This window comes from Oryzias latipes, chromosome 11 (genome assembly GCF_002234675.1).
Source record: "Oryzias latipes chromosome 11, ASM223467v1".
Classification (NCBI taxonomy): domain Eukaryota; kingdom Metazoa; phylum Chordata; class Actinopteri; order Beloniformes; family Adrianichthyidae; genus Oryzias; species Oryzias latipes.
In genome coordinates, this window is record NC_019869.2 from 11,512,810 (window position 1) to 11,526,663 (window position 13,854).

Genomic DNA, 13,854 nt, shown 5'->3' on the forward strand with positions numbered 1-13,854 from the left:
CAGTAACCATGGTGATAGCAGCATCTTCTGGAGCACAAAACTGACCGAAAGGGATCAATTGATCACATTAAAGGGGATTTTTACTTGTTTCCAAAAAGATACAAAACTCCATACAAAAGTATAAAACATAATGCGTTACAAATATTCCTTTTATCTGCCAATCAGCAGCCATCATTACTTTTTTATTAAAACCATGAAACAATATGATGTCTGTGAATTCAGTATTAGCACCGTAGTTGAAATTCGTGGTACATCATTGAAATATGCTCACTTCCAGTCCTAATGTTTGTTTTTCAAACACCTGCAGGTGGGAGGAAATGAAAGAGGAAAGGGACAAAGCAGGAAAGGGACGTCAGGGAAATTGCACTTCCTCGCCAGTCTGAAAAGGCCATCATGAGCTCAGCTGAAGAAGCTGCTCGGTTCTTGTGTTCAAATTAGTGCGTGTCACATGACACTGCTGCATGAGTCAAAAGTTCATTGTTTCAGTCGGTGAATCTCTGCATGTCGCTGCCTCTGTGGACACTGCAGCTGTCCAGAAAACGGTCGCAGGGAAACTCAATGAGATCCCCCTCCTCGATTGGAGAAAGCCGTGCTGGTCGGCTGCTCTGGTAAGTGGTGAAGTCAGCAGAAACGGATGCTGTCGCCATGGCTGGGCGAAACGGTCTCCTGGTTGAATACATGTGGCGCACGTGGACGGCAGACTTCCTCCTCCGCAGCCTCTTCCTGAGGAAGCGGCCCAACCAGACCCCACCGATGACCAGCAGCAGCAGAGCATTTCCTGCAAGCGTTGCGAGTGTCACCAGCTGGAGATCTGACGTCAGCATGGCTCCCCGGTTTATCCCCTCAGAAAGAGTGACCAGTCCAGCACAGTGGTCCCGGGGCGCGACTTGGCACACCGATCCTCCAACCACCCCTTCCACACAAACCATGTAGGTCACTCCTGCGCTTAGCTCTCGAAGGGTCACAGAGCGAGCCGTTCCTTGGGTATAAACATAGCGGGGGAAACGATCTGCGGTGCCGAATCTGTCAAACATCACACGGTAGTGGACTTCTCGGCTCGTCCTGGGTGTTTGTACGGAGTGATGATGATCCCTGGTGGTCCAAAAGACAGTTACAGTACTAGAGGTTATATGTGCCACTGAAACGTTGTAGATGAAATGGTGATTGAACACACATGGATCTGCAATTTCATGCTGATCTGATCTTAGAAGATCAAAGGTTCCTCCTGACGGGACAGAGGAGTTGGTGAAGAGGCCAGGGTCTGCTGTTGGATCAGATTTGGAAGGAACCTTCAATTTACGCCTTCCTGTGCCATGTTTTGAGTTTTTTGGTTTCTTTCCTTTCAGCACGTATGAGTTTTCTATCATCTCAATGCCGCTTTGGTCTCCTTGGACTCCTCTTTCTCTTTTCCTTTTCTCCTCCCCCCTTGTCCTCATCACTCTTTCCCTTCTCCATGGTCTCCAATTGTCTCTTTCACCAACTTCTGTTTTATTTGCTCTTCCTCTCCATTCTCCAACCATGGCTCCATGTAGATCTCCTCTCCCTGTTTCCTCCATCTTCAAAACGACACCTCCTCCCCGGCTCTCCTCTGGCCCAGCTTCACTTTTGCACAAATGGCTCAGGTTCCCGAGGGACTGCAGCTGGGAGCTGTTCACATAGTCCAAATACTTCCCCCTCAGAGTTGCCGGGTAACGACATTGCAGAAAAACAGTCAAAAGTTTACCCTGAGATTGCACAGCAGCCATCCATCTTTTCAGCTCATTCAAACGGCAGTCACACGTCCAGTTGTTGCCCTGGAGATCCAAGTCAAAAAGTACCTTGTTGAGGGCAAAATTGCCCCCAGACAGACTGGTAAGGAAATTGTTCTTGAGCTTTAACACTTTTAAGTGCTTTAGTTTGGAAAAAGCCAAAGAATCTATGTGGGAAATCCTGTTGCTGCTCAAGTCTAGCTCCTCAATGCGCTTCAAAGGGTCCAGAAGACCAGCAGGGATTTCCGCCAAGTCGTTGCCATCAATCAGAAGCTCCCTGAGGCTCAACAGCCCCTTCAAGGCTTCGCTGTCCATCTGAGAGATTCGGTTGTTGCTAAGGGAAAGCTTAGATAGCTTTTGCAGGTTTTGGAAGACATGGTTTCCAATGTATTGGATTTCATTTTCAGACAGCAGCAATGTGGTGAGAGCTCTGAGGTGGGAGAAAGTAAGGGTAGGCAAGCCTGACTGCTTGTTGTGGGCCAGGTTTAGATAGCGAAGGCTGGTCAGTTTGGAGAAAGCCTTTCTGTGGATGTGCTGCACTTTGTTGTGCTCCAGATGCAAAAAATGGAGACTCGTCAAACTTTCAAAAACAGAGTCCTGAAGGACTTCTAGGAAGTTACCATCCAGACGCAATTTAACCAGATTGTGCAAGTGGGTGAACAGGTTAGGGGTGATTTTCTTGATGGCATTATTGTTTCCATAGAGAACGGTTAATTTCTTCAGGGGCTGTAAAGTCCCAACTGGTAGAGCTGATAAGAGATTGTGTCCCAGATAAAGCTCCTCCAACCTGGTCAGTTTCTCAAAAGCGTTTGGATGAACCGTTGCCACCTGGTTGTACTGTAAATTTAGCCTTATAAGGTTATTGTACCGCGTGAAATCAAGGGCAGAGATGTTGGTGATGAAGTTTCCTCCGAGGTTTAAGGACAGTGTGTAGTTAGACGCCTCTGCTGCGGGTTGTGGCACAGTGCGCAGCCCTCGGTTTGCGCACATGGCGCGCTGTGGAGGCTGGCATTCACAGCGCTCCAGACAGAAGTTCATCGCCAGTGAAGATGAAAACACATTCGGCGACAGCAGGAAGAAGCAAAAACACACCAGGAAAGCGTTAGTATCCATTCCCAAGGAGATCACAGCAGTTGCTTCTGCTGTTCAGGTGCAGTCGCCCTTCTCCTCTGTCATGCTGGACGCAGATTCCTCCATATCATTACGCTTCCATGACGGTCGGCGAGAGGCTTCACCTGCATTGTTCCATCACCAAGCAGCAGCTCACAGAAAATTTAATTATTCCTCCGCGGATGTTGTGTGTGCGAAGTCCTCCATCTCTCCAAATGCGCATCTGTTGCGCATTAGAGCACGGTCACACGCGCGTGCACAAAGGAGCACTCATAATGAAGTCCCTCCCTCGCAACCCCGCCTGAACCAGATGCGCACGCATTAGAACTTTGCGCGCGCCTTCATGGGTTTTCAAAGCCGTTTTGTGAGTTTAAGGGCGCGCTCCCGCGGCCTTCGGGGGTCTGACATGAGGTTCGGATTCGTGGAATGAATACAAACAGGAAGACATTCTTCCCACGGAATCCCAAGAGAATATTTGCTTGTTCTTCCTTTTTTTTGGTGCAAACCATTAATGGAACGAGTTCCGCTGAGCTCTGTTTATAGTAGCTGTTAATACACACAGCGGAGGCTGTTTTTCTGCGGTAGAGGATGTGCACCAGGTTAAACACAAACTTTTTATAACCCAATTAGGGATGTGATCATGTAAATGTTTACATAATCTAATTTATCAAAAGCTTATATGGCGCGGACAAAACTTGAATCCAAATTTCATTAATAAGATTTTCTAGTAAAGACTACAAACGATAAAAACGTTTTTAAATGAATCTGCTAACATCAAAATAACTATTCCTACATCAGAATGAGAAATTATGTTTTTTTAATCAAAGATCCATCCATCCATTTTCTATAGGGTCATGGGGATGTTGGAGCCTATCCCAGCCACTGGGGGAAGGTGGAGTGGTTTCCTGTCAAGAGATGGTGGTGTAGCAACCACTATGCTGGAGAGCAGGTGTGTGCAGCAGAAACTCAAAGGTTAAAAGTGTAACCCTTGTGCTATCTTAGATGACCCCACCCTTACATTGACGTGTTCTCCCTACCATGACAAAGGTGGAAAGATTTCGTGTAATCCATGGACACCAATGAAGATCACAAATGAAGGTTCAGAGCACTGTCTAGTGGGTCTAGATGAGCCAACTCCCAATGTTAAAGTGCCTATGATAGCACAAGGGTTAAACATGAAGAAAACCCACAAACCAAGGAGAGAACCAAAAAGGGGACAAAGCATGTGGTCTGTTGTAGAAGACTGAACACCAGACACTTATGTGCACCGGGGATCATAAACCCCTTGACAACTATTGATGCATCAAACCACTTTGGCTCCAAAATTACCTAAATTTAACTTCTACTTGAAAGCAAAAAAATAAACAAGTGATTTCTTTTTAAGCTGGAAATAAATTTGGGCGTCAAGGGGTTAACACAAATCAAGACAGCTGTGGGTAGTTGGAAAAGTAAACCTGGTGTGACTGAAAGGGAAAACTTGAAAACAGAATATAAGAATTAAAGAAATATTTAAAAAATCCAAACTAGAGCACAATCCTCGTACTGCCAGTTCATTGCACAGAAACGACCACAAACACATTCACACTATAACAGGCTATTTAAAAATCACCAGTTAACCTGTGAAACATGTTTTTGGACTGTGGGAGGAAAATCTGAAGGAAACCCACAGGTGCATGAAGAGAACATGCAAACTCCACCCAAAAAGGGCCCATCATTACTTAAATAAGCCAAAAAAGAATGAAAAAAGTCAACAAGGCCAACAACGGACATCAAACAAGGCAGAAAAATACTAAAAATGTATGAAAAGAGAACAAAAATCTGGCTTGTTTTTACTGAAGATGTTTAGCTTTTTTTCAGGGCACAATAAAATTATAACCTAGAGTCTCATCAATCAAACAACTGTGCGGAGAACGAGTGAGAAGTTATGATCAAGAGTCCAACAGCTGGATTTAGAAAAATAAACCATCCCAAAGTCAATCGATAACGACCAACCAAGGTTCAAACACCTGGATTTCTACATCTTTCCCTGTCAGCATGACATAAAATAAATGGATTCAGCATAACTGCACAAAAATTCTCAAAGCCCAAGGCTTTAGAGGAGAAACGTTAAGAATTGTTTTGTTTTTCCTTTTTATTCCTTATTCTAACAACAATGAAAACAGTAACATGACTTATTTTAGGATAACATTTATATTTCTATTCAAAGATTAAGAATGTTGCCGTATAGCAGCTCAGTTTGACACTACTCCTGGAAGTTTCTCTGGGTTACTGGGTTCCAGTAATAGTTGATCAGAAATCATACACTGGTCATGTTTATGGGATTATGTCATAGACAACAGTTGAAGGGGCTGATAAACACCATAACAGTGAGGATATCTGGTGACCTGCAGAGGAAAATCTCATTCATTAAATAATAAACTATTCATTTGGGTACAAAAGTTCAGTTTATCATGTGAGTTTTCTTCTAACACATTTCTTTGACATTCACACATTTACTGATAAGAAAACATTTAATGGCTTTATCTCTGTATTTCATTATCAGCAAACACGTTTAATTAATTCCATCATTTGAGCGTTTCTGCTTCATATGGTTTTTTCAGTTCCAATTTACAACCAGATCAGGATTTTTGCACTTTATTTTGAAACAAATAAAACAAAAATGTATAAACAATACTTTTAAAGTCCCACCCTGACCATCTTTAGATCTATTGGAAAAGCGTTCCCTAGTGGTCTTTTAATTATGGTGATTCTGGTTTGAGATAAAATCAAGAAAACTGTGTTGTTTTTCTAGAACATGGTTTCTGGAGAGGCAGGATTTCATTAGAAATTTACCTCTGAGTTGTGGGCACGTTTACACAGTCTCCCACTAGCTTACAGCCCCTCACAATTCCAACTGGTGCAACAAAAATGGTAAGTCAATATTGGAGCCATCCAGCCGTACAGTTCTGAGCCAGATGTCAGCTCAGATGAGGAAAACGAATACGGGATGTATTCGTCTACAGGTGGATGTATCAGCTGATTGTACCACCTACATGACTGCTTCAGACATTTTCCAACAGAATTTTTTCGTCTGCTCCTGATTCACAGCAATTTCAATAAATACTCAGAAAGTTGAGCTTAATTTTCTTTACATATGTCCTCCATCATCAGTAAAATGCTACAAGAACTTGTTAAAAACACCATTTTCATTGAAGTGGGCCTTTAAGCACAAATGTAAAAGAACTGACTCACAGTGGTTTCCATTTGAACAATGACCTTTGCAACTTCTGGTTTTGTCAACACTCACTCCTTCAATGCGTGGCCTCGTTCTCATGCATACCTTTCGGTAGATATCATCAGACTTTACAGTGAGAGACAGAGTAACGCCACTCATGGGGAAATCCATCTCTGTATGAAGCCATTTTCTTCTCTCTCTGCATCCCCATCCATCCCATAATTTGGCCACTCTTGAGGACAAACTCTCATCCTGGGAAACCACTTAGAGATCTAGTTCATGGGACTGAACATTTGTTCTGCCTGGTGGAGTTTGAAGGTAAAGGAAATGCACAGGTCAACTGGCTATTCCTGTGACATCAGGAGGAACAGTAGCTGATATCATTTCATTCAAAATGAGGTTCATGAGATCTTCTCATGGTAATAAAGTAAATCACACATTAGTGTAAGCAGCGAAGAACGAAAAAACATGACGGCAAAGAGAGGACAGACAGTAGAGCTGAAGGGAAAAGCGTTTTTCTGGCGTTGACCCAGATTTTCAAAGTTGCTGGAACGTTTGGCTCTTCTGAGAACAAATTACATCGAAACTTCTCCTGCTCCCAACAAGGCTGACCTAATAATCTGTGCTGGAGTGTCAGACTGTCTGAGAAGGCGAAATATCCACATCATCACACCAACCTACAGATGCACATGTGTCTAATGTTAAAGCGTAAGAGCATAGGAACGGGACTACTTTTCCATTTTCTAAACAGTCGAAAGAGCATAACTTGAATTAGAGAAAAAATGTTCACGGTTTGTATTTGTTTCTAACAGAAAAAAAAGACCATCTTGGTTGTACATTTAAAGAAAGATTTGACAGAAAAGTATATAAAAAGTAGTTTGTATCCAAGCACTAAATACTACACTCCTGTTTTTCAAACTAAACAATCCTATATTTTAAAAGAAAAAGTCATTTTTAGGGGTGTAAAGGATACAGATATGTATTGAAAAATCGATCTTGTACTAAGAGTAAAGCATTATCGTTTCATACTTTCAAATATGAACAAGATTATGTTGATAAAAAGGTATAAATTCAATTAGGGAATTAAAAAATTGGTTTCTGTCAAACATTGTTAGTTTCTCTTTTTATGTACTCGTGACGCAAACAAAAAGACTTCCAATCACAAACTTGCTCCATCAAATCGGGTCAGTTCCAATTGGCTGAAGGGGAACCACTGAGTGAGTGTTTTGTTCACTAAACACAAGATAACCCTTTTTTTCACAGTACAGTAAAAAAAATACCTTACAAAATAAGACACCCTGTGTCCAAGAAGTTTGCAAATCTAACTAACTAAAATTAAATCAAAATGACTTAAGTGAAGTTTGAGTCAGTTTACTCTTTTTTTAAACTTTCTACTTACTTAAGTTTTATTTAAGGGAGCCGGTTTAGCTTGTGCTGGTTTGCGGCGCCTTCTGTCCGTGAAAACTGGGTTCGAATCCGGGCTGCTCCCTGTTCCCTTCTCTACTTCAGTGCCGGTGCCAAGCCCGGTTGCTTTGAGAGGGTTGTGTCAGGAAGGCATAAAACATTGCCAAGTTTACCATGCGACTTGTTCGCTGTGGCGACCCCTGATGGGATAAAGCCAAAAGAGAAACAACAACAACAACAACAACTTACTTATGTTTTATTTCACAGTTACTTTATAAAATAACATTTTTTTTTTAATCCAAAGAGCTACAATGGAGGGGTAAAAGAGTCTCGTGTGGCTACGGAGCAGCAGGATGCAGACCCCTGCTCTTACCAATTGGAAGATGAATTCATAAATAGAAAAAGCCTGCAAACAGTAAGGCCAAACACCATGTCAGCCACATTTTGCAGTAGTTTTGCAGGTTTCTGAAGGCTTCAAATGCTTTATTTGTGCTGCGTTGGTTTACTCTTTGTACATTCCTGAATGCTTACAGGGATGAGTACAGGAGAGCAAAGGCAAGGAGAGGATGGGATGAGGAGGTTAGGGTTGTGAGTGTGTTGGAGCGTGCATCACAGAGTGCACGAGCTGAGTTTACATGAGCAACAGCTGCTGCCGTCATTAAGCGATTTCGCCAGAACTGAGTATCGCCGATCTCACCGTTACTGTGTGTTGGGAGGGGGGGACGACATATGGGTCTTTCTTCAATTAGAGACAGACACTGTCCTCTGAGCGGGATGATGAACACACATTTAACCTGTGCCAAACTATAGATAAATGAGCCAGAAAGACTGAGAGGAACACCTGGCCCTCATGCCTGTAGCCCTCCACATTCCCAGTGCTTTGCAAACCCCCCCGGCTGGTTCCCATCACAGGCAAGAGAAAGGAGGTCAGTTTGGACGGTCACATGAAATGAAACAGGCTAACTTTTGCTACACATCAATGGTCAACTAGCTAAACTACTGAATCTACTAGAATCAAAGCACGAAACAACGCTGCAACAATTACATGCAACCGTATTAAAACTGTGTTGTCATGGGCGGCCTGCAGGCTATGGGAGAGTTCTGCAGCCTGACCCCAACGGGTCATGTTTCGTTTTTGAAGCCAGCATGTTGATGGAAGCGTGGGACGGGCTGATGCACGAAAGGGGACGCCAGGAGAGTCTGGAAAACCTTTACAGTTGCAGTCAACCCTGGGAGCAAAGAGAAAAGGGAGGTAAAGGAAGGAGGGGGGCCTTTTACATCTGGAAAAAATTTGAGAGTGTGTTATTACCCTGCTGAAAGTCTGGAAAGACTGGAGGTGGAGATAGAGGGAATGGGAGGGTACTGTAAATACTAGCTGATATATGGAGAAGCAAATTCTTTCATCTCACTGGTCTGATATAAACTATCTGCATCCATGATAGACCTCAGTCACATAATGAGACTAAAGTAATGACTGGAGAAGAGGACTGAAGAGTACAAGATAACCCCAGAAGTCATGACAGAGGCGCCTGTGCACACAGCAAGATAAAGCCAACCCCAAAAAGGAACATGTGGACTAGATCTTTGGATTTGCATCGCTTTGTCTGGACCATGGCAAATCGTAAACAAGAGCTCCAGAAAAATGGGCCCTTTACGAGTCCTTAAAGCAAAGACATTAGGCAGTCATTTAGGTTGACACATCTGTGCTGCAGCTGTTGGGGTCCCCTATCTGTGCTGCTAATGTGCAACATTGCCCCCTAAAGACATAAAGCAGCACTTCAGAAAACACAACAACCTATCTTTGCTCATCCATCCATCAATTTTCAGGACCCACTGAATCCTCTTCAGGATCACAGGGTTGCTGGAGATAACCCTGTTACTGTGGGGTGAAGGTGAGGTACAACCTAAGCAGGTCATCAGCCTGTTGCAAACACTAACATGCACGCTTAATGACAATTTAGAAACATCAATTGACCTATGAAGCATGTTTTTGGACTGTGGAGTGCCCGAGAAAATCCACACATGCACAATGGGAACACGCAATCTCCACACAGAAAGTCCCAGCCAGGATTTGAACCATTTTGGGACGAGAGTGCTAACCACTGTGCCCCCATTCAGCCCTATTTAAGCTCATTTTGTTAAAAAATCGCAACAATTTTGTTCAGGAAATAAACACAAACTCATTAGTTTGTTTGCTATGAAGCATTAAGTCACCATGATAGATTTTGTGAAAAATTATGATCAGGACAAACCTGCTAACTGGTGGGATTCTGTGGCGTTATAAAAGCCCAGATGTCTCTTTGAATGAGCTGTCATTTTAAGTTTTTTAAAAGTTTTAAAAAATTAGCAGCTGCAAGAATATATTTTAATAACAAAATAGCATTTTTCTTGGTTTTCCTACTGAGACTGCATGTGTTTGCATGTTAAAGAATAGCTTTAATAGTTAATAGTAGGAATAGATTTTTCGAAGTCACGTTTTTAAAAGACTTGCTTTTGGTGTCATAACTTATTTTCTTTTTGAAAACAAAGACTTAACTGAATGCACTCTAACAGTTTCTAAAAGTTTTTATTTTTTCAGGTTAGGATGTTAAATGATTTTAATCTGTCTATGAAAACAGACATAATCCCTCAGTGGAACACGAATGAAACGTGAGGCAAGCGTTGATCCCTCTAATCTGAGCAGCACTAACAGTAAATGGAGACTTTTGATTAGTGTCCAAATAGTGGAGTGAAAATTATTTTATTTCATTTTAAGATGACAAATCCCAACCAAATGACACATGTATTACAATAGCAGGTCTTCCATAGCACAAGTGTTTCATCCAGCAAATCATGAAAAGATTTAACTTAGAACTCACTCCAATAAAAATTATTTCTTTGGAGTTTAGCATGTTCTTGTGGTATTTCCTTATGATGGAGGACATATGTATAGAAACAGTGATCTTAAATTTGCATTTCAGAGTAATTTTTTAAAAATTCAAATTGTTGTGAATCAGATCAGACAAAAAAAATGCCGTTTGAAAAGGCTGGTAGAAATTTAAAATTGCATTTCTGAGTATTTTTTCACCCCAAATCATCGTGAATCAGGAACATATGAAAAAAAAAGGTTTGAAAAAAATGGTATTTGTGACGTGGAAAATAAACTAAGCGGGCCACAAGCTTCCTGCTCCGCTCCATTCTGATGCATCCACTTGTAGACGTACAGATCCATGCACGTCTTTGTTTTCCTCATCTGAGCTGGAATCTGGATCCAAACTGTACGGCTGGACAGATCCTATACTAATCAACATTTTTGTTGTACAGGTAATGATATCTTTGGGGGGTGTGAGGGGTTGTAAGCCAGCGGAACAGCGTGTAAACAGACAGATGACGGGACATAGGGAGAGGGCTTACTCCACACCAACAGTACTGCCCACAACTCATGCTGCTCTGCAGAAACTAACCAGTTTTTATTTTGGCTAAAAACGGCATTATCATTATCAAAAAAAAAAAAAAAACACTGCGAATGCTTTTACAATAGATAAAAAGTGGGACTTTAACAGTTTGGGCTCTGAAGTGAAAGATTTGTCAATTCTAACATTTTTTTTCTAAAGGAAAAATAATTGATTTAGCTCTAAATAGGGCATTAAGTTCTCTTTTCAGGGTTTAAGGCATTGCTTTTATGCATCTATGATGAAATGGCAACTTTTCTTCTGATTAAACACCATGAGGGCCCAACAGCTTCCTGCCTGATGGCTGCTCTGTCTGCAGTAACCTTAGCATCCCTACAGATGACACTGTAGTGCACAATTTGATTGTGTTCTTGCTGTTGCCACAGCAAACGGTAGAGACAGGGTGAGTGAAACAACCACAGGATTAAGCTTCTCTGCTGTTTCTTGATTTGATTAAAGCATTTACATTCATTTGACGCTGAGCTGTTGGATTAGGGTTTCAGTTCTTGCTGTGTTTTCTGCTGTGTGTAGATGAGTGGGTGTGTCAGGGTGTGTTTCTCTGTGGTTGTAATCACACACTTCTTAGGTAAGTAAATGGGATCCTATGTTTAACAATGAAAAGCATGTGATTTAAACTTATGAAACTGCTGCTTTTTCCTTTTTAAACATTAGACCATGTAAACGAACCAGATCCCTGTTCAGATAATTAAATGTAAAAAAAAAAAAAAGTTCTGACGTGCATAAAAATAGTTGGTTTAAAGTGTCTGAACACACCCGGTATTGACCCTCCCTTTCCGAGAAAAAAAAGCCCTTCCCTCCCTCGACAATATTTTTTCTCTCTCTTCATCCTGTTGCCATAGAATTAAGCCCAGACAGGAAGTCAGCCTCATGCCCATGCAAAAGAGAGCATTTGTTTGGGTTAGTAGTCAAATTCTTGACATGAACTAAGCCAAAAACAGCAGACCTATTGGACCTTTGATGGAAAATAGAAATGCGAATCACTTGGTCATCTTGAGGTTTGCAGCTAAACGGCTTGAACCGCCTATTAAGACTTTAGATCAAACAATTAGAAGAAATGTACTTGTCAGACTAGAACAATTGATGCCAATTCATATGAATAATGTGAACTAAAAAAGACAAACTTGTATTCAATATCATAACATTTAAAGCAGGCTTAATCACCTGAGCCTGATTTTATGTAATCCTCGTAAACAAATTAAGTAATTTGCTGTTATTTGCATCCCATTGTTGCTAGTCCTGAAGGATTTTACAGGACGGTCATTGCTTTGAGGACACGTCAGAGTTCCAATGTTTCCAATTGTTTTGTTTTTTTTAAACCTTTTCTTTTGTTTAATAATTGAGGACATGGATAAAGCTAATTCATCTTAAAATTGCATTTCTGAGTATTTCTTCATTCTAGTCATGAATTTGGAACAGATGAAAAACTGCTGTTTGAAAAAGCTTTTAGTTCAGATGCACTGAAGCTAGAATTCTCAGGCCACAAGACCTGCTCTGCTGCATTCTGACGCAATTTACTTCTTCGTTTTCCTTGTCTCAGCTGGAATCTGGATCCAAACTTAACGGCTGGATAGTTGCAATATTGCTCGCCATTTTTGTTGCTCCAGTAATGTTGGGGGTGTGAGGGAGGTATAGGCCAGTGAGAAAACATTATAACGGATGGATGACAGGAAGTGGGGGAAAGTTTGCTGTGCGCCAACGGTCCCGCTCTGTAGAAACTATGTCCTAGAAAACAACACAGGTTTTTTATTAAATTTTGGCTAGAGGCAGCACAGTCATGATTAAAAGACTACAGGGAACACTTTTAGAAAAGAACAAGAGATGATCAGAGTGGGTCAAACGTGTACATTTAAACATACTGGCTAATGTAAAAAAATCAACGTAGTCAAATGATAAACCAATGAATGTCCGTGTTTAAAGCAAATAATGATTCCAAATGCCACCTGTGCTAGTCTACAGCCAATGCATCTGCTAATGCTGGTTAATATCCATACCTGCATTGCAACAAAAAAAGGTTGAATTCAAAAGTGAGGCTAGGATAAGGGTGTATTTCTCTTAAGATCTTCTTAAATTCTGCTCAGATTTTCCAGCCACTTTTTTTTAACACTTGTGCTATCCTAGGGCCTTTAACATTGGGAGTTGGGTCATCTAGACCCACTAGACAGTGCTCTGAACCTTTTTTCTTCAATCATTTGTGATCTTCACTGGAGTCCATGCATTACATGAAATCCTCTTCACCTTTATCCACCTTTGTCATGGTAGGGAGAACACGTCAATGTAAGGGTAGGATAGCACAAGGTTTAACAGTAAAAGGCAAATTGGATGAACATCTATTACAGCACACTGCAAAAAAAAAATAATCACAAGAAAGTAGTAAAATTGTCTGTTCATGCTGTGAGTAATTTAATCCTAACAAGAAATGTTATGATAAGGTAGCAAAATATAAAAAAAGAGTCATACACAAGCACTTAAAAAGGGAAGTATTAGGTGAAAAAGCCAAATGTTAGATAGAATTACCTCAAATTGATTATTCTGCCCAATAATAAGTATTTTTTTGCTAGTTCTAAGCTCTGTAAAAAGATCTGTATTTTTATGTTGTTTTTTGTGCTTAATTGTAATTTCTTTTGATTACAGTGACAACAAGCTTAATAAGTGGAAATGCATTGTATATGGAACAAAATGTAAACAAAATGAGAATATGATCTTAGAACAAGTTGGCCCATCTTCCTAGATTCTCTTAAAATAAAAAGTAGCACCTATTTTTAAAACTTAAATCCAAATTTTTGTTTCCAAAATGATGGCGGTCTAACTTGTCAACATTTCTTGAACTTTGAAATAACATCCTTAAAACTGAATCAACAATTACAGTTCAATTAGAGTTTCTTGAGTGTTGGCAAGAATGTGGAGCAAAAGTATTTTTGACTCATTT

General features: G+C 40.9%; 1 protein-coding gene across 1 annotated transcript; it reads right to left on the reverse strand.

Moving 5' to 3' along the window:
- Positions 1–58: 58 nt before the first annotated feature.
- Positions 59–3,118, reverse strand: tril (TLR4 interactor with leucine rich repeats). The gene has a single exon (XM_004074019.4). It carries the CDS (start codon positions 2,859–2,861, stop codon positions 483–485), a length of 2,379 nt encoding a protein of 792 aa, XP_004074067.1. The 5' UTR covers positions 2,862–3,118; the 3' UTR covers positions 59–482.
- Between the last annotated feature and the right edge of the window lie 10,736 nt (positions 3,119–13,854).